This window comes from Mauremys mutica, chromosome 5, assembly GCF_020497125.1.
Source record: "Mauremys mutica isolate MM-2020 ecotype Southern chromosome 5, ASM2049712v1, whole genome shotgun sequence".
In the NCBI taxonomy this organism is placed as follows: Eukaryota; Metazoa; Chordata; order Testudines; family Geoemydidae; genus Mauremys; species Mauremys mutica.
The window spans coordinates 110,241,604-110,262,722 of record NC_059076.1 but is presented as its reverse complement, the minus strand read 5'-3'; the positions used below and the strand labels follow the sequence as shown (position 1 = coordinate 110,262,722).

The following is a 21,119-nucleotide window of genomic DNA, read 5'->3' as shown; positions in this document are numbered from 1 at the left end:
TTAACTAATCACCCTGGAGTAGGCGTATCTTTCTCTACTTATCCAATAGCTAACAAGCATATTGGATCAACCACACTGTTCGTTTTTAATAAGATTCCTTTAAAAAGTCATTTATTGCTAAAAAGAGATGACAGCATAAAGGTCGAAATTACAATTTTTAAAAAATGAACTGTCACAAAACAGAATTTAAAATAGGAAAGGTGGATTCTATTTTATGAGCTTGTGTGTCTTCTTTCCCCCAAAATGAAATTAAAATATTTACAAATGTAAACTACAATCCTCACACAAAACCAAATGTAAACAACTCTCAAAATATGTTTATAATAATATATTCTGATTTAATGATCTAACATTTAGGTACTTTTAAAAAAAGTAATATTTAGGTTACCATCTTATAAATCCAGTGGGCCAGTCAGTCCTCCGATTTTTCATCTTTGGCAATTTTCAAACCAAGTTATCTTTTATATTCAAGATATATGAATAGCTGAAGGATTTATTGAAACAGAAAAGCTGGTATATATTTTGATATACATGATTTACGTTTAATAGTTATGAGTAATAACTTCAAGGTTTTTAGTTGAATAAGACATATTAAACAACACCTACTCATGTAAAAGTAGTATTTATGAAGACAATGTTGAACTGGTCTTCATAAATTCACAGGTCAACCAAACTACTGCTAAATGAACCGAATATAAATATTCCTCTACCCTTTCCTCCATATGCTATTTTTTGACGGGGCAAGAGCTGCATTTCAGGTCGTCTACTTCACTGCTGAAACAAATTCTAAGCAGAAACAACCACCCACTTCCAACTATATCCTATCTGACTAAACTAAAAACTATAAAAGTAAATTCACCTAGGAACATTTACAGCCATCTGCTCAGAATAATTTCCTCTTTGAGTCAAAGCCTGATTTCCATATAGTCTCAAAGGTGAAAAATTCCTCTATTACTACTGTTTCAGTACTACAAATGGAAGTCTGCTATAGTAAGCCCAGCTATAGTGAACCCCCTGATAGAATGAGAATTTTCTGAAACCCTATTTCCTTCCAGTGAATTCCAGAGGGGCAAAATCCTATTACAGTGAACAATCACTGAGCAGCACAGGTTAATTTAATGGAATACACTTTAAAATAAGCCTTTACCATCTGTTTCTACCTCTAATGGCAGATCAGAAAGGAAAAATTCACAATTGTATCATAAAAAAAACATAAGTGATTTAAATGACTCTGTATGTTCTTTAATGAATACAGCTTGCATCTGTTCAATTTTCTTCACCTTTTAGAGTCAAGACAGGAAGTGAACTCCTATTCCCCAATATAATACATTTCCCCTAACAAACAGAAATCAATGTAAGAGGAAGATTTTTACTGTGCTCCTTTATTTTCACATTACACCATTATAATTGAATTTATCAATAATTCCATTATGGAGCTTGACCATACAAAGTATCCTTTAGACCAACACTTATGTCTCAAACTATTAATTTTAGCTCAGTGAAAGTACTTTTAGACATTATAAAAATGCAGCAGAAGTTTTAGTTTGAGAAATACAAATAAATCCCTTTTTCCCCTAGTCAAAACATAAGCTAGTTTTAAGATTTTTTTTAAAAATAGTCTGGCACTTAGTCCTTTATATGTATCTCTTTCTAATTTTTTTTAATTGACAAGTACAACAAAAGAGCTTCCTATATGCTTGCATGACTGTAGCTATTTTGGGAGTCAGTGTAAACCCTTAACTAGCAAATATTAACTATGAAATAAACAGGCTTATTGACTGAGTCTTGCAGGACTTCAGCACAGAACTGGGAAGCAAAGTAAGACAGTGACTCAACTGAAGGGAGTAGTGGGGAAGGAAAGAGGCTTAGGCCTGGTCTACACTAGGACTTTAATTCGAATTTAGCAGCGTTAATTCGAATTAACCGCGCACCCGTCCACACCAGGAAGCCATTTAATTCGACCTAGAGGGCTCTTTAGTTCGAATTCGGTACTCCACCCCGACCAGGGGAGTAGCGCTAAATTCGACATGGCTATGTCGAATTAGGCTAGGTGTGGATGCAAATCGAACTTAGTAGCTCCGGGAGCTATCCCACAGTGCACCACTGTGTTGACGCTCTGGACAGCAGTCCGAGCTCAGATGTTCTGATCAGCCATACAGGAAAAGCCCCGGGAAAATCTGAATTCCTTTTCCTGTCTGGCCAGTTGGAATCTCAATTCCTGGTTGGACATCGTGGCGAGCTCAGCAGCACTGGCAGCGATGCAGAGCTCTCCAGCAGAGGAGTCCATGCAATCTCAGAGTAGAAAGAGGGCCCCAGCATGGACTGACCGGGAAGTCTTGGATCTGATCGCTGTGTGGGGCGAGGAGTCTGTGCTTTCGGAGCTGCGCTCCAACAAACGGAATGCAAAGACCTACGAGAAGGTCTCCAAAGCCATGGCACTCAGAGGATACAGCCGGGATGCAACGCAGTGCCGCGTGAAAATCAAGGACCTGAGACAAGGCTACCAAAAAATCAAAGCGGCAAACGGACGCTCCGGAGCCCAGCCCCAGACATGCCGCTTCTACGAGGCACTGCATGCCATTCTCGGTGGGTCTGCCACCACTGCCCCACCAGTGACCGTGGACTCTGAGGATGGGATAGTGTCGACGGGCAGTTCCTCGGCGATGTTCGCCGATGGGGAAGATGAGGAAGGGTTTGTGGACGACGAGGCAGGCGACAGCGGTTACAATACTGCTTTCCCCGACAGCCAGGAGCTCTTCATCACCCTCACAGAGATCCCGTACCATTAACCCGGACTCCGAATCAGGGGAAGGATCAGTCGGTAAGTGCTATAAACATGTAAACATTTATTTTTTAACAAAACAGGAATAAAAACTATATGGAAAAAAAGGTCAATGCATATAGGGATCGAACAGAAATCCTCTTGGGACAGTTCCACGAAGCTCTCGGAGAGGTACTCGAAAAGCCTCCTTAGGAGGTTCCTGGGGAGAGGTGCCTTATTGGGTGCTCCGTGGAAGCACACTCTTCCGCGCCAGGCCATCCTGAGGTATAGTGGGAGCATTGCCTCGACCAGCATGGCAGCATAGGGCCCTGGTCTGTGCAGGGATTCACGCAGCATGCGCTCTCTGTTTCTCCTGGAGACCCGCTTCAGGGTGATCTCGCTCGGCGACTGCTGCGTCTAATTAGGGGAATTACTTTAATGTTACTATTGTGAATGCTTGACTTTTCCTTTGCATAACAATGACCGTCGTTTAACAGCCACGTGGTGGAGGCTGCAGAGGGAAAGCATACAGGGATCTTTCCCGGGGACAGCCACGAGGGGCTGGAACAGGGTCAGACTTTATGCTTTCCAGATTGCCTGCAGCAGGAGGGCACAGCTATCCATTAACTGTTAAGCAGCCGAACTTGTCCTGAGAGCACATGAGATTAGGTGCCCTGTATGGTCTTGTTCACAGAAACTGAGTAGACTGTGCTCAGTGTTCGCAAACATGTATCTTTGCAAGGAAATCACTTCCTTTTCCCATCACACAGCGGCGGCTCTTTCCCGAACTGCCCCGGCATCCCCCTCACAGAGGCTGGCGCAGATTAGGCGGCGAAAGAAAAAGACTCGGGACGAGATGTTCGCTGAACCGATGGCCTGCTCCAGAGCCAAGGCGGCCCAGCAGAGCCAGTGGAGGGAGACCCTCTCTCAGTAGCAGCGCTCACACAGCGAACGGGAGGACAGGTGGCGGCAGGAAGACCAGCAGGCGACTCAAACGCTGCTTGGACTAATGAGGGAGCAAACGGACATGCTCCGGCGCCTTGTGGATGTTCTGCAGGACCGCAGGCAGGAGCAGAGAGCCCCCCTGAACTGTACCTGCAACCGCCCTCCCCCGCCACAAAGTCCTGTCCCCCCCTCACCCAAAATCACAAGAAGGAGGGGTGCTAGGGGCCGTGAAAACTGTCACTCCACCCCAGCAGAGCGCTCATGTACCAAACAGCTCTCATTCCCTAAAGTTTGAGAATTGCTTGCCTTCCTGGCTCACCCGATTCCAAATCCCAGTTTCATCCCCCAACTGTGTATTTGAGTATTAAAAATAGTTTGCTGTTCATTACTGTTTCCGTCATGTTTCTTTGCAGAAGACTTTGTGTGAAGGGGGGGGAGGGGTTTGTTAATTGCATAGGACAGCCACCATTAACAGGGTACAGACATGGGGGCAGGATCAACAGCAGGTCACACACAGAGTGCAGTCACTAGGCACCCGGGTCACTCTGCGAGGTGTCTGCTGCCCCAGGTCAGTCTGGGAGGTGTATGTTGCCCCAGGGTCCGAGCGCCTGGCATCCACAAATGGCAAGGCAGGCTGCCCTTACCATGCCCTTCCACCCTAGCCATGAACCTCTCCGATGCCCTAAGCCACAGCCAGAGCCATCATCCCCCCACACCTACTCACCCTTCCCACACACCCCTCACCCCTTCCTGCAAACCCACCCCTTCCTGCACACCCTCCGGTAACCGTCCTCCCCCCAGAGACCGCTGTAGGAGCAGGAGCCTGTCAGTCCTCGAGTGTAGAAGCGGTCTGTACATCACTGCACACCGTACCCACCACAGTCTGCGTCCCTGTTGGAACCCTTGAACGAGAATTCGTTAGTAAAGAAAACTTTGTTAATTAAAAATGTTACAATAACTTTATTTTTAAACGTCTGTTGGAAGGGGGGAAACCTGGTGAACGGGGTATGTAACCGCTGAAAAAAGTCAATAGTAACTGAAACAGGGGCAGGTTCAGCTTCTCTGTAAAGAGACTGGACAGTCATAGGTTACCCTGCTCTCTGAGGAACCTAGCTTTCAAAGCCTCCCGGATGCACAGCGCTTCCCGCTGGGCTCTTCTAATCGCACGGGTGTCTGGCTGAGCGTAATCAGCAGCCAGGCGATTTGCCTCAACCTCCCATCCCGCCATAAAGGTCTCCCCCTTGCTCTCACAGAGATTGTGGAGCACACAGCAAGCTGCAATAACAATGGGGATATTGGTTTCGCTGAGATCCAAGCGAGTCAGTAAGCTCCTCCATCTCCCCTTGAGACGTCCGAAAGCACACTCCACCACCATTCTGCACTTGCTCAGCTGGTAGTTGAAGAGCTCCTTGTCACTGTCCAGGGCGCCTGTATAGGGCTTCATGAGCCAGGGCATTAGCGGGTAGGCTGGGTCCCCGAGGATCACTGTAGGCATCTCCACATCCCCAACACTTACTTTGTGGTCCGGGAAGAAACTACCTTCCTGCAGGCGTCTAAACAGATCAGAGTTCCTGAACACACGCGCGTCATGAACCTTGCCCGGCCACCCGACATAGATGTTGGTAAAACGTCCCCTATGGTCCACCAGTGCTTGCAGCACCATTGAAAAGTAGCCCTTTCGGTTAATATACTGGCTGGCCTGGTGGGCCGGTCCCAGGATAGGGATGTGAGTGCCATCTATAGCCCCACCGCAGTTTGGGAATCCCATCGCGGCGAAGCCATCTATGACGACCTGGACGTTTCCCAGGGTCACTACCTTTGAGAGCAGTAAGTCAACGATTGCGTGGGCTACTTGCATCACAGGAACCCCCATGGTAGATTTGCCCATGCCAAAGTGGTTCGCTACTGACCGGTAGCTGTCTGGCGTGGCAAGTTTCCAGAGGGCTATGGCCACTCGCTTCTGCACAGTCAGGGCTGCTCGCATCCGGGTGTCCTGGCGCTTCAGGGCAGGGGCCAGCAAGTCACACAGTTCAAGGAAAGTGCCCTTACGCATCCTGAAGTTTCGCAGCCACCGTGATTCATCCCAGACCTGCAGCACTATGCGGTCCCACCAGTCCGTGCTTGTTTCCCGGGCCCAGAATCGCCGTCCCATAGCATGAACGTGACCCATTGCCACCATGATCTCCGTGGCGCGGGATCCCGTGCTTTGTGAGAGGTCTGTGCCACTCTGTGACTTCCTGTCCTCACCGCGCTGCCGGAGCCTCCTCGCCCGATTTCTCAGCAGCTGACTGTGGAAGAGGTGTTCGATAAGGTGCGAGGAGTTGACAACGGCCATAAGTGCAGCGATGATCGCAGCGGGCTCCATGGTCGCAGTGCTGTGGCGTCCGCGCTGTCACTGACCAGAAAAGTGCGCGAACAGAGTTCCCGCCGGCGCTTTCAGGGAGAGAGGGCGGGAGTGACGGTTGAATGACGACAGTTACCCAAAACCACCCTCGACACATTTTTCCCCCAGCAGGCATTGGGGGCTCTACCCAGCATTCCAATGGGAAGCGGGGACTGCGGGAACTGTGGGATAGCTGCCCAGAATGCACCGCTTCCAATGTCGACGCTTGCCCCGTTAGTGTGGACTCACAAAGTCGAATTAGTGTCCTTAATGTGGATACACAAATTCGAATTCATCAGGTCGAATCCACAAATTCGACCTAAGTTAAATCGAACTACTCTTGTAGTGTAGACATACCCTAAGGAACATTAAAGTAAAGTAACAGTCACTTCCCCCAAATATAAATAAAAGTTAAAAAAGCTCCCAGCTCTCAAATTTCATTATGTATTTCATCAGGAAGGATGAAGACAAGGGAAAGAGGATGATAAGGGAAAGTGAGCTAATTGCAGAGCAACACTCAACGAAAAGGATGTGATGCACCCAAACAATACTGCAGAAAATGTGAGAAAGGGGAAGTTACTTACTTGTAACTGGAGGTTCTTTGAGATGTGTAGTCCCTATCTGCATTCCAAAGAGGGTTATGAGCATGCACCTGGAGCTTTTCAAAGTAGTAGTGTCCATGAGTTCGTGCACAGAATCATAGAATATCAAGGGAGGGACCTCAGGAGGTCATCTAATCCAACCCCCTGCTCCAAGCAGGGCCAATCCCCAGATAGATTTTTTGCACAGATGCCTAAATGGCCCCCTCAAGGATTGAGCTCACAACCCTGGGTTTAGCAGGCCAATGTGTGCTCTTGCATTGCCTCATGGTTTTGCCCAAGGCGATAAAGGGTGGGTCAGACTGACATCTTTGGTTCCTTCTCTACCGCACATCTACCAGCAGAGGGGAAGGAGAGTGGGACTGGAATACAGATAGGGATCACACATCTTGAAGAACCTCCAGTTACAGGTAAATAACCTCCCCTTTTTCTTTGAGTGGTGGTTCCTCTTGTATTCCACTGAGTGTGATTAACAAGCAGTATCCTAGTTAGGAAGAGGGGTGAGGAAGAGGACGGAACTGTGGAACAGAGGACTGCTGCACCAAACGAGGCGTCCATGCAGAATCATGCACTAGATCATAATGAGAAGAAAAGGTGTGTATTGAACTCCACGTGGCCGCCTTACATATGTCCACAAGGGGCATGTTGTGAAGTGCAGCGGCAGTTGATGCTCGTGCTCTCATGGAATGGGACCATCTCAATAATTGATAGCAGAGCGCAATGCACCCTAAGGCCCGCTTTGAGATTCTCTGGGTGGAGATGGCCTGCCCTTTAATTCTCTCTGCTATGGCAATAAATATTCTAGGAGAATTCCAGAAAGGCTTTGTCCTTTGTAGATAAAAGGCCAGAGCCCTATGGCCATCAAGGGTGTGAAGCCACCATTCCTCATTTGAGGCATGTGGTTTGGGAAAGAAGGTTGGCAAATGTTTGGGTTGGTTGAGGTGGAAGTCGGAAACCACTTTTGGTAGAAATTTGGGATGCAAGCACAGTGAAACTTTGTCCTTATGAAACATGGTGAAAAGGGGGTTTGCCATCATGGCTCCCAGTTTGTCAATCCTTCTTGCAGAGGTGAAAGAAACCAGGCAAGCAACATTAATGGAAAAAAGAGAGGGGGCAGAAGGCCAGGACGTAAGGATGAGGTTGAGGTCCCACTGAGGAGTGACAGGCTGAATGGGTTGGTATTTACATACAAGGCCCTTCCAGAATCAGGTAGTCAAAAAGTGACTGTCAGATAAAGTGTCCGTGGAGCTGGGTGTCTGAGTCTACCATTGTGTTGTGTGAGCAGTTCCGGAAAAGTCAGGAGCAGATGTTTCAACATGCAGAGAAGCAGAGGAAACCAGAACTGGTGAGGTCAGAATGGAGTGATCAGGATAACCCAGAGTTTGTGACGGACACCTGGCAAAAGTGGTAGGGGAGGGAAAGCATAGTTGATCCAGTCCAACCAATCAACGACCAGGGTGTCGCTCTGCGACTGGGCATTGAGTCCCTTCCTTGAGCACTACTGAATGCACTTGGTGTTGGTCTGAGACGCAAAGAGGTCCCTGACAGGAGCTCCCCATTGACCAAAAATGTCCATTACCACGCCGCACAATTCACATTCATGGTGAATTGCAAAGTTCCTGTGGAGATCATCAGCAATCACATTCTGGGTCCCTGGTAGGTAGGCCAGCCACCGACAAGAAGATACAGTGTGCAATGCACCATTTCCAGAGGCACACTGCTTCCAAGCACACCACTGGAACCTTCTTGCTCATTTATATAGTAAACTGTAGTTTTCAGACATGACGAGAACATGATCAGAATGGATGGATGGTAAAAATATGCGGCATGCCTTGCATACCGTCCAAAGTTCCAGGATCTTATATGCATCCTACCTTCTTGAGTGGTCTACGTTCTTTGTATCATGTGATCTCCCACGTGGGCTCTCCAGCTGTCAAGCAATGCATCTGTTATGACTGTCACACTCAGTGAGGTCTGGAGGAAGGGCTGACTGCATCAAACTTGGAGCAGGACTGTCCACAATCAGAGGAAGGAGATGACTTCTGTTGGGATGGTGATAACGGCGTCCATGGGTTGGTGCATGGGGGAGTAGACACCTTACAGCTATATCTGTAGACATCAGAAGCACAGGTGAGCAAAGGTCGTGACATACGTGCATGCTGCCATGTGGCCGAGGGAAAAGCAAGTTCTGGCTGAGACTGAGGGATTGGATGTCACTGAAGGAATCGGGTCCAGTAAGGTCTGGAACCTGACTTTTGGCAGATAAGTACATGCGGAGGTTGCATCAATGAGTGCTCCACTGAACTCCAGGGACTGTGTAGGGTGCAAAGTCGATTTTTCAACATTCACACTTACCCCTAGGTAGGAGAGGAGTAGGAGGAGCTGGGATGTCAATACATTAAACTTCCTTTCTGCATCGCACCGCCAACAGCCAGTCATTTAGGTAAGGGAAAACAAGGACTCCTTGCCATCGCAGGCACGCCACTATCACAGAAAAAACTTTTGTGAAGACTCGTGGAGTAGTGGTATGTCTGAATGGGAGGACCCAGTATTGGAAGTCTCGCAGACCACCGTGAACTTCAGGAACTGTCTGTGGGTTGAGTGGATATTAACATGGAAGCAGACGTCCTGCATAATCAAAAGCCATAAACCACATGCCTTTTTCTAGCTAGGGAATGATGGCCAGAAGTGTGACCACACACAATTTCGGCTTGCGAACTGAATGGTTAAGGCGTCGGAAATCCAAGATGGGTCTCCATCTCCCTTGATTCTCAAGCACCAGGAAATATTTGGAATAGAACCCTGTGCCCTGAAAGCCTGCAGGGACTGGTTCCACTGCTCCTCTCTGCAGGAGGGAGACCATGTGACATTGCACTCCATAATGCTTTATGGAAATATGCTTATGAATGTATATATGACATAACTGGAATACATGCCATGTAATATATCTCTGCAAAGGTTATGGTCTACTGAATATATTCATCCTATTTGTATGTGTGTATCATTTTTGTATTCAAAGTTATGAATATTGGCTATGTATTAGTTTGATTTGTAATAGCCTTAGTATAGCATTTGGTCAGCTTCTTAAGAAAGTATCAGAGGGGTAGCCGTGTTTGCTGCTTTTACAGATCCAGACTAAGAGTCCTGTGGCACCTTATAGACTAACAGACGCTTTGGAGCATGAGCTTTTGTGGGTGAATACCCACTTCGTAGGATGTATGTAGTGGAAATTTCCAGGGGCAGGTATATATATGCAAGCAAGAAGCAGGCTAGAGATAACGAGGTTAGTTCAATCAGGGAGGATGAGACCCTCTTCTAGCAGCGTATATATACCTGCTCCTGGAAATTTCCACTACATGCATCCGACGAAGTGGGTATTCACCCACGAAAGCTCATGCTCCAAAACGTCTGTTAGTCTATAAGGTGCCACAGGACTCTTTGCTGCTTCTTAAGAAAGGAATTTGCAAGTTAAGTGCCCAATCAAGAAACACTTAACGAACAATGGACCTTGGAATACTCCAATCCACATAAGAAGTCTACCTGGAGACGTTCAAGGAAGCATGTGAACAATGGCTGCCACCTGTAAAGTTCTGAGTCATGCATGGACACGTGGACTTGCCCATGTGACTCCAAAACTCCATCTTGTAGCAGGGATTCTACACAGGGGGAGGGAGGGCTGATCACCCACAAGAGAAAGTCTATTTAAACCCCTGGGAGACCCCTCTGCTTTGTCCTCAACTCGTTCAAGAGATCGCCTCTCCACCCCAACGGATACCTGAAAGAAACTGGAAGAAAGGACAGTAACTACAGGGTTGTGAGTGATTTCTGGACCCAGACCAGAAGGAGGCTAGTCTGTAAAAGAGGAACATCTCTGAGGGTGAGATTTTATCTGTATTCAGTTTTCTTACTGTATTCGGCTTAGACTTGCGTATTTTATTTTGCTTGGTAATTAATTTTGATCTGTCTGTTATTACTTGGAACCACTTAAATCCTACTTTTGTATTTAATAAAATCATTTTTTACTTATTAACTAACCCAGAGTATGTATTAATACCTGGGGGGGGGGGCGCAAACTGCTGTGCATATCTCTCTATCAGTGTTATAGAGGTTGAACAATTTATGAGTTTACCCTGTATAAGCTTTATACAGGGTAAAACAGATTTATTTGGGGTTTGGACCCCACTGGGAGTTGGGTACTTGAATGCTGGAGACAAGAACACTTTTAAGCTGTTTTCAGTTAAGCCTGCAGCTTTTGGGGGACGTTGTTCAGACCTGGGTTTGTGTTTGTCACAGGCTAGTGTGTCTGGCACAACCAGGTAGGATTCTGAAGTCCCACGCTGCCAGGGAAAACGGGCTTGGGGTAGTCTCAACACATCAGGTGGCAGCCCCAAAGGGGGTTTCTGTGATCCAACCCATCACAGACCACCTCTAGGGTAAGAATACTGTCGTGAGACTGATGCCTGAAACAGGATTGGAACGGGGGATGTAAAGGAGGTGGTGTCAAACTTTATCATATAGCTGTGTCAAATGACATCCAGAACCCACTTGTCCATTGTTATCACACTCCATGCTGGCAGAAAGAGTTTGAGATGGCCTTTGAAACAGGTGTTTGGCAAGAGCATAGGGCTACAAAATTGAAGGCTCTCTAGATGCACTTAGAAATATCACTTACCCGAAAATTGGGTGTGCTATGCAGAGGATTGCACTGGCGGACGAGGCAGATGAGACCTTCAGGTGCTTCTGTAGAGGTTAATAGCCTGTTGGTGGTAGATCTGGGGAGTTTTATAGCATTGCACAGGCAGGGGGTGGTAAAATTTTCATTTAGGCACTGGTATATAAATGCTTAGGGATTGTAGGGTGGCTTCAGAGCCTTTCAGTGAGTGTAAGGAATCATCTGTCTTCTGGCTGACGAGGTGTGAATCATCAAAAAGGAGATCCTCAACTGTGCTCTGTGCCTCTCTAGACAAGCTGGAGGAATGTAACCAGGATTCCTTCCTCATGAGGATTTCAGTCGTCACTGTACACGAGGATGTGTCTGTGGAATCAATTGCAGCCTGAAGTATGGTCCTAGAGACGAAGTTGCTCTCCTCCAAAATAGCCTGGAAGCAGGCACAATCGTGCTGAGGCATTTTATCTGCAAAAATCTGCCATCTGCCCAAAGGTCAAAAAGTCATATTTGGCCATCAGTGCTAGGTAGTTTGAGATATGGAACTGGAGGCTGGCCAAGGTAAAGACCTTTCTATCCATAAAGGTCTAACCTCTTGCCCTCCTTTGTCAGAGGGGGTGGAGCGTGGAAGCTGTTTGGCCTGCTCTGTATCAGCCTAGATCACCAGGGACTTAGGCAGAGAATAGGAGAACAGAAACTCAGACCTCCTTGGTGGCAGGGGGAGGGAGAGGTACACAGAACCTCTTTTTGGCCCCCTTCGGGGTGAGCGCACATGGCCAGGGTAGGCCACACAGTGCATGTCGGTTGGAGAATGGCATAATTGATCGAAAGGGTCACTCTGGCCGATACTGATGCATACAAGATGTCCTGCACCTCCCTCCAATGGGATCTGAAGAACAATTATTATTCTCCTGAAATTGACAGTAGTCATCTGGGGGAAAAGGAGGGCATTGATGACACAGCTTCGTCTGGGGACAACGAGGGGAACCTCTCCAGATCCGCTGGCACTGTAGGAGCCGGGCTGACTGGCATATTGTCCAGCCCCGGTTCTGGACATCTACTCAACAAAGGATGGGGCAGTGAGACAGAGGATTCCTTCCAGGTTGAGTGAGATGGTTCTGAAGGCGAATATTAGGGCCACAACTCCCATCTGGCCAACCTGGTTGATCCTGCAGTTATTGCAGCAACGCTCCCATCCCCAGACACGGAAACAGCCGAAACTGCCGAAACAGCGCCACAAAGTCCTTAATCCTATAAAAATGACCATGAACACTAAAATTACTACAAAAATCAGTAAAATCCTAACTATGTACAAGAATAAAAACAGTTTTCCTAGAAAGTTTGGAAAGCGCATCACCAACAAGAGAAAAGCAGAAGCTCCGGCTTGGATCAAGCGATGGTGAGAAGGAACTCAAGACGTGGTCGGTCTGCCCCACCCTTTATCACCTTGGGCGAAACCATGAGGCAATGCAAGGGTGGAGGCGTGGACCATCAGACACTCCAGCTCCGGGTGCATGGTGCATGTGCATAACCCTCAGTAGAATACAATAGGGACAATCACTTGAAGGAGAACCTGAGAAGACCCTTTCTACAAGCTTACACAGGGATGGTCGCAGTATCACCAGAGTGCAAGTGTATTAGAGTAAGCCTTTCAACTACAAAATAATTTAATTTTAAAAAGGGAAGGTTGAGATTTAAAATCAATCCAAAAGGTAGAAAGTCAGATACATTAGATATCATGGGTGAAATCTGGTTCCACTGAAGTTGATGGCAAAACTCCCACTGTCTTCAACAGAATCCAAAATTTCATCCCAAAATGGATTAATGAGGCTAACTAAAAGTATTTCCTCATACTTATATACCGGAGGTTTGATTCCTATCAGCGTTCACTTCGCACTCTCTGTCAGTAGCTGGCCCCAAGCCGGGGAAGCTAATGATCCAACCAGCGGACCAGATTCGGTGATGAATCCTGGTGAAAAATATAAGGTCTTTTAGATCAGAGGTTCTCTAACTGGGGAGCGTGCCTTGGATGCTGAATATATTTGGGGGCTTTAGGGAAGAAGGGGAAAAAAGAAAGAAAAAAAACAAAAAAACCTTACTGTGCACATTTTACCCACAGCAACGAATAACCAGCAAAGCGGATTCCTCCAGACATATCAGGTCCTCATATGGCATGGTGCATTTGACTCTAGATGGCACCATGCATTTTGATGAATTTCTGTTAAGCTTGCATAGCATTATACAAAGTCATTGCCATCTATACATTAATCAGTTTGCTACAATGTGGTGTGCACATTTAATTGAAGATAGAAGGGGATCAATAACTGTCTCAAGCATTCAACCCAGGATGGAATTGCTCTGCTCCAAAAAGCACTATTACTCTAACAACAACAGTGTGATGCAAATAAGCAGTATCTCACTTAAAATTCACAGAAATGTATAACTGAATGGCTCTGTATAACTGAATGCTTTACTGTTTTTAATATTTAATGAGTTGCAGTTTTTTTAATCTCTATACGTACTTATGTGGTGGGAGAGTAAACTACTACAGACAAAAAGATGGGGGACATGATCAAATAAGTCTGAGAACCACTGTTTTTGAATGCCTATAAAGAAGTTAGATACAAGCTACAAAGTGCTCCAACTTAGTGATGGGGGGTGAGATAATAGGAAAGAGGTTTACAAAAGAAAAACAATACCAGGAAGTACCTTCTAAGCCAGCACATGTAAATGAATCATGAGAGATTGCTCTTTTTCATAAGAAAAATGGCTATAAACGTAAGAAAACTAACACCAATAGAAGAGAGACATCCTAACAACATTTTGTTTCTCACTGGGAACTACTGCAGTAAGGCGCAAAAGAGAAGTTAGAAAAAGAATTACCTTACATATAGGGAATCTAATTGTGATAGCTGGCACCTCCAGAAGTAATGTGTTGTTAGAGTGACCAGCAGCAAAGAGATCAGAAAAGGGAAAACAGGTGAAAAGATACATAAGTAAAGAATAAAAACAATAACCAACACAATGGAAAACTAGAGCAGCCACTGGCTGTACAAACAATTCTAAAGAGGAGTTGGCACTCATTACAATTATTGTACTATTTTAAAGGACCAGATATTTCATAGTACTGCTGTAGTGATTTCATATATGGAAGACAATGAAAAACTTGGAGGTAAAATACTAATATTGAAGAAAAACCCTGCACTAGACTGTGTTCCAAGTTTAAGTTACAAGCCACCTCAAAAACTCTGTTCAGCTATGTTTACATATTTAGAATATCATACTTTACTGTCAATTTCTTTTCTAAAGGATTCGTGCAATATGGATTAAAAGGCACCAATATTTCACAATATCACTGCTTACATTTCTGTCGGCCATATTCTAATTTAGTATAAATTAGAAATGTGAGAACTCATTACATCTTATGCAGGAGCACACACCAGTAAGGTGCCTTTCAGCATAACCTCCTAATTGAAAAGCATAATCAAACAGACAACACTTCTTCATGAAACAAATTTGCTGTCACCAACCTGAAATCTCCTTTATTGTTGACAACCCTCTCTGGAAGGCAATACTGTGCAGAGCTCTCTAACACCACAATGTCTACAGCTCTTGTATTATTCCCACGTCTGGTTTGCACATGACAACCCCAGTTGCCAGTGGATCCAGCTTGAATATTTGAGATAGTCAAGGCGCTATGAAGACAAAAAAAATTATTGAACTTCAGCAAAATGTATGAAAAGCATTTATTAAAAGATTAACAGTGCTCAGAAAGACCATAGAAGAAGCAGCTCAGTAATGTGTCTGTGAAGGCCTTACAAAAACTGGAGACCAACTACCCATGATCCCAAGAACTAGTAATTAACTGTAGCAGAGATCTAATAAGTCATGTAATCCATCACCCTATGAAGGCAGAACTGTTTGCTATAGTTACAGACAGGCAAAACTGAGTTTTAAGTTAGTTGGAAGCCATACAAAAATTCAAAACGAAAATTTTGGTTTGAGTTGATCTGAATACAAAAATTGCAAAAAAAAAAGTAGTGAGTAGAAAATATCTGTTTTGGGTCTAACAAACTGACTGAGGAGGAGGGGAGGTCATAGTCTCATAAAAGATGGTTACTTACCTGTATTGTAACTGTTGTCCCTCAAGGTGTGGGTGCAGATGTGTTTTCCACTCAGATGTGCGTTCACTCAGTGCACCAAAGCCAGAGAACTTTGCCTAATGTTACTTATGGGGTAGTGCTCACTATTTAAGAGCAGAGCTACCCTGACCGCTGCGTCCCCGTCCCCCCCACAGTTCCTTTGTATTGAATGTCAAAAATAGAGACTCTGATGCAGAGGACGGAAGGTGGGTCATGGAATACACATCTGTAGTCACATCTTGAAGACCACCACTTACAATACAGGCAGTGTCTTTTCTTCTTCAAGGGTTTGCAGAAGTATATTCCACGCAGGTGACTGACAAGCAGCACTCAAGAGCTGGGAATCAAAGTCTACTTAAAAATGACTGCAGCAAAACCACCTTCTCAAAACTTTGCATCTGACCTAGACACAGCAGAAATTGCATAGTGACCAGTAAAAAAAAGTATGCATAGAGACCAGGTAGCAGGCCTGCAAGTGTCCAAAACTGAAATATCACTGAGGCATGCTATCAACATTGCTTTGGCCCTCATTGAATGCGCCCGCAGTCTCTGTGGAGGCATGACTGGAGCTACTCCATATGCTGATGTAACACAGGAAGTTTACTGGGAGTTCCTTTGAGACCTTTTCCACTCTGCTTAACCAGAACACCTTGTCCAGTTCTAGGAGAACACTTCCTCCAGTTCTTTGGGATCCAAAAATTACAATCCAACTCCAGATTTTGTCACTGTGGTTCCTTTATTTGGCATACAGCAAAGCTATGCTTAGTTGATCAGACTCAAGTATATGGGGGTGGGTTTTGGGCATACCACACACCCAAAGTTACACAGAAAACCTCTTCCTTTATATACATCTACATATTACATTGCATCAGACATTTTGGGATTGGTTTGGTTACTCTGAAGGAACCAATCCCTATGCAGCATGCCCTGTCCATGCATTGTTCATGCTCAATCTGCTATTTATCTCATCATTCCTAATTTATCTTGTCCATTGATAATAAATGGTTTCATGGGTGTTCGCTCAGGCCTTAATTAACCAGGGGAGGGGCTGGAGGCACAGAGCATGAGCACTGCTCTGAGAAACACCACTAGGCAGAGTTCTCTGGCTTTGATGCCCTGGGTATGCGCATATCTGAGTGGAATATACATCTGCAACCACTCAAAGAAAACCATTTAGCCCAGTGGTGAGACATGGGAGACACGGGTTCAACTCCCCCCGTCCCATGAGTGTAGAAGGGATTTGAACTTGCATTTCCCTTACTACATAAGAGCGTGCTATAGGCACTGGTATGTGGGAAATTCTGGTGTGGGTCTCAATCTCTCCTGTTGAAGCTGTATAAATAATTAAATGGTCATTGGAGCAGAGACTTGAACTTCAGTTCAGTTAACCACCAGGTTATATAGGGTCAGTCACACTCTCTCTGGCCCAATGATTATCCACTGTCATAATGACTATGAATTGCCATTATGTAATACTGTCCGACAGAGGGCATTTCTTCCAAACCCTCACTATTGTAGTTTATACAGTCACATCAATAAGAACTGAGAAGAGGCTATTTGCCACCAACTACTTTACTAAGCAATATGAACCAAGATGTACGTGGAGCAAGTGGGAGGGCTACTCTACACAGATGTTTTTCACAAGGAATTTACCTTGCAATCAATGAGCAATTATGAATTATGTTCTTTTCAACAAAAATACCCTGAGATTCATCAGTTTCAACAATCTTCCCATCCTGGTACCATAACACTTGCATGTCTTGATCAATATATGAAGCCATGCATTGGAAGGGCAGACTGTCTCCTTCAAAGACAACCTGACGATGGGATGGAGTCATGTAGAAAGACGGTAATTCAAGAGGAGGTTCTAGAATCCAAGAGACACAAAAAAAAAAAATCAACAAAACTTCAAATTTAAAAATATAGTTAGATACTATGCTTTATACACCCACTCTGACCAAAAAAACCCTTAATTTTAATATTCATGAAAAGAAGAAATATGTTTTTTTCTTTATAATATAGTTTGATATAATCAGATCTCTCTCTTAGCTGGCTTTTAAAAAAAAAAGCTGGGAAGGATTTAAATAAACTGTATTTCATAATGATTCACATCTTCAATTGACCTCGAGTGGGCTAACTGTATCTTTCAAAAACTGTATTCAGTCAGTTTAATGAATTACAGAAGCTGTTTGCCAGTCTAGTTCCAGAAAAAAAAAAAGCAATACAAATAAAACAATTCTGTGCATTTATTTATTTCTTTTACAAATATTGAGCAACATTCAAAATTCCAAGTGAGATATGTTAATATGTTTAAGATTTACAGATAGGTAAATTTAGGCAATTTTCTCAAGATCCCAGAGTGAACTGGTATCACAGCTACAAACAGAGACCCATGCTGCATGAACTTTACAATCACTGATTGATATGAAAGTAGTATACTTGGTTTATACTGAGAGCTTAATATTCTTGATAACTCCCAGTTTTGACAACAGAATGAGAAATAATCCTCATAATAGGACATTTGTATGCAGTTCTCAACATATGATTCAGAGAAGTTAGTCCTGAATTAGAGTAGTGAACTGTACAAAAGCAGGTGGGATTTACTAAAAGTTTAATACTTAAAGAGAGCATAAAGAACATGATTTATGTAGCCCTCTCAAGTCTCAAGTCTCACATAACCACTGGAACTATCTAGATTAGGAAAATAGGTAGTGTTGGAAAACATGCTACCTAAATGTGTCTTTTAAACTTGACTTTACACCTATTGTAGACACAATCAAATACCTTTAAAGTGTCTTAGCTGGCCATGATCAATTTCAGCTGCACAGTCCCACTCAATTCAGCTTTCAGTGTGCCTGCATAGCTATGTTAGGGGAATGCAAGAGTCTTCTCTGCGCCTGATGGGCACTACTTCTAGGGGTTTCAGTGACCCATCGACTTGATTCTTCTTGTTCTTCCTCTTTAAGGATCATCTGGGGGAAGATCTAGGAATGCTAACAAAATCCTCACTATTCTTTTAAAAAACTGCTAAAGAAAGTTTCTCCTGAGTTTCCTTCTCTGTGCATCTAGCTCTGAGCCAGACAACTGGCCCAGCAAAGCAGCAGGTTTCTTCTGATTTTCTTCTCTTGGATTTTACTGTTTCATTTCAGGACATCTCAGATTTCTTATTTGTCTCTTTTATGGATTGACTGGTCTCCAAGAAAGATAAGGAGGAAGGTGAATAGGAGAATCTCGTTCTCCTTTTAACTATTAGGGCTTTAGACTTGGAGGGTTTTGCATAACTCAGACCTAAGCAGTCTGACAGAAAAAACCTGGGAAATGGAGGACAAATCCACCAGTTCTCTATTTTTCCATGTAAGAAGTCAAGTTTAACTGCTGTTTTTGAGAGGATTGCTCCTCCAAAGGTAAGATCAGGGGCCTAGATAACAACTCTCTCTCTCTGATACCAGAGGCGGCAAGGCAGTCTGAAGACTATTGTCAATCTGTGGACCAGCTTAGTAGAAGAAATCACTATAAACACTACATAGAAGTGCCAAATTGAAGGAAAGCAGAAAAAATAAAGGATTAGCTACTCACACTAAATAAACCCAGTATGCATTAATTATTAAGTGTCATTTATCCAGAATTCTTACCACATGTTAGAAGCTCCTGCTTAACTGATGTTACTAGTTGTCCTTGCAATGACTTGGGGTAAGCACATTTAGTTTCACGCACTGTTATATTTCTTTCCTTTAACCACTGATGTAGCCACAAAATGTTACAGTCACATAGAAGATAATCAGTCTGAAATTCTCTGTAACATGCAAAAGACAGATAATCACAAGAATAAATGTAATATTCAGTTTTTTATGTTTACCCTCTATTAGTTTTAGAATGCCTATAACAATTTGCTACAAATTTCCTATAAAATCATATAAATGTAGAAGTGGAAGGGACTTTAAGTGGTCATCTAATACACACCCCATCCGTGCTGAGGCAGGATTAAGTATGCCTAGACCATGAAAGTCAAAAAGTGTCAGTAATAGCAGAAGTTAAAAATATTGCACTATATTGTACCGTGTGTTTAAAAAACAGTTTCTAGCTTATTATTCAGCAGTGATTTAAACTAAAGTCATTTATTTGTGCAGTAACTCACCAAATGTGAGGGTTTCATGCCATGAATTGGATCCATGTCAATATTGCCTGGACACAATTTAACTCTTTTAACTAGAAGAGTTTTCCTGCTTTTCTTCCTCCTGGGGTTCCTGTTCTGAATCTAAGGAGAACACTTTGTGTTTCCTTCTCTTAAATCTGCCCCTCCCTAGAGAATTGGAATCAGGAGACTCTGAAGAGACAAGAGGAAGGACTCCTGTGCCTGCACCCAAGTTTAGTATTCTGGCATACCACAGCCTTTTTTAGGGATGCTTTTTTTTTCCCCTCTCTCTTTTTTTTTTTTTTCTTTCTTTTCCCTGTGAGTACTTGGGGAAGAAAAGGTGCCCAATGACCATGGAGATTAGTCCCTGTACATCCTTCCCATTTTCCTTTTCTTGTTTGCCTGAATGAATGCTCACCATGAGATGGGAGAGCAGATGGGGATCTGCTAACTGAGGGGCAGCAATCTGATTCCCTGTACCTGATCTTTCTTATGCCCAGAATTGAATGCTTTTCCTGCATCTCTTGAGAGGGAAGCTTTGACTGAATCTATACAGAGGTGGCCAACCCTGGAGAAAAATTATGATGCCAGATCTGGGTCATCTGGTAAATTTCAGGATTTGGCCCTTTTCTGACCTCAGTGCTCTACTGAGTGCTGGCCGTAACTCAAAACCTGCTGGAGGAATCACACCCCTTGCCCTAGAAGGGCAAGGAATACCCTGGAGCTGAGCTCACAGCAACCTGCTGGGGAAATCCCTAAAAAGGAGGAAGGAGGGAGTTCTGTGTTGCCTGCACCCTTAAGTTCTTCTCCTGAGTCCACCTGAGTACTCTTCTGCCTCAAGCACTATTGAGGAAGGCCAATGAATGATCGGCATGGACAATGGTTGCAGCTGTGCTCCTGCATACCACTGCCCAAGGCAGGGAGTTTGTCTCATTGCTCTGATGGGCTCTTTTGTACATTTTCCTCCTCCCTTTGCCACACGATAGACTGAAACATGTACCAGGGGTCCTGTGCTTCTATTGGTTAGGCTAGCTGAGAATCATCATAGCCCTATTAAGGGTAGTAGTAGTTGTATGTTTCGAGCTAAAAGTAGTGTTCGGCTGTTAGTTCGTTCATAGTTTGTGTTGGCTAGACAGAAAAGTATTGATGATGTTAAACCGTGGGCAATTAGATATCCCAATCCTGGCTTGGGAGAGGGATTCCATGAAGAACCCTGCCCGAGTTGGCTTCTCTGAGATGTGCATGGCTCCTAACTCACAGAAGACACAGCAATCCCCATCCAGGCATTCCACAAGTGGGGTAGAGAAAACAACATGTCTGTGTTTTCCCCTTCTTCTTGCCCTTCTCCGTGCTGCACTCTGTGATGATGTGGGGGGGGGGAAGAAATCAGGAGGGGGGCACTGATGGTGCCTCAGCAGTAGGAAAGAACTACACACTTACATCCCCAGGACCTGAAACAGCTACAGAATGCAAATTTATGTCCAAAATATT

General features: G+C 44.4%; 1 protein-coding gene across 2 annotated transcripts in view; it reads right to left on the bottom strand.

Annotated features, from left to right (window-relative positions):
- The window catches only part of ADGRA3 (adhesion G protein-coupled receptor A3), a 119,874-nt gene that overhangs the window by 50,698 nt on the left and 48,057 nt on the right, over positions 1 to 21,119 (bottom strand). For both annotated transcript variants that reach the window (XM_045018366.1, XM_045018367.1), the window contains exons 6-8: positions 19,129 to 19,289; positions 17,150 to 17,363; positions 14,885 to 15,049 (exon numbers count right to left, since the gene is read on the bottom strand). In XM_045018366.1, coding sequence (XP_044874301.1) covers positions 14,885 to 15,049; positions 17,150 to 17,363; positions 19,129 to 19,289 — 540 coding nt within the window. The remainder of the gene's footprint in view (positions 1 to 14,884; positions 15,050 to 17,149; positions 17,364 to 19,128; positions 19,290 to 21,119) is intronic.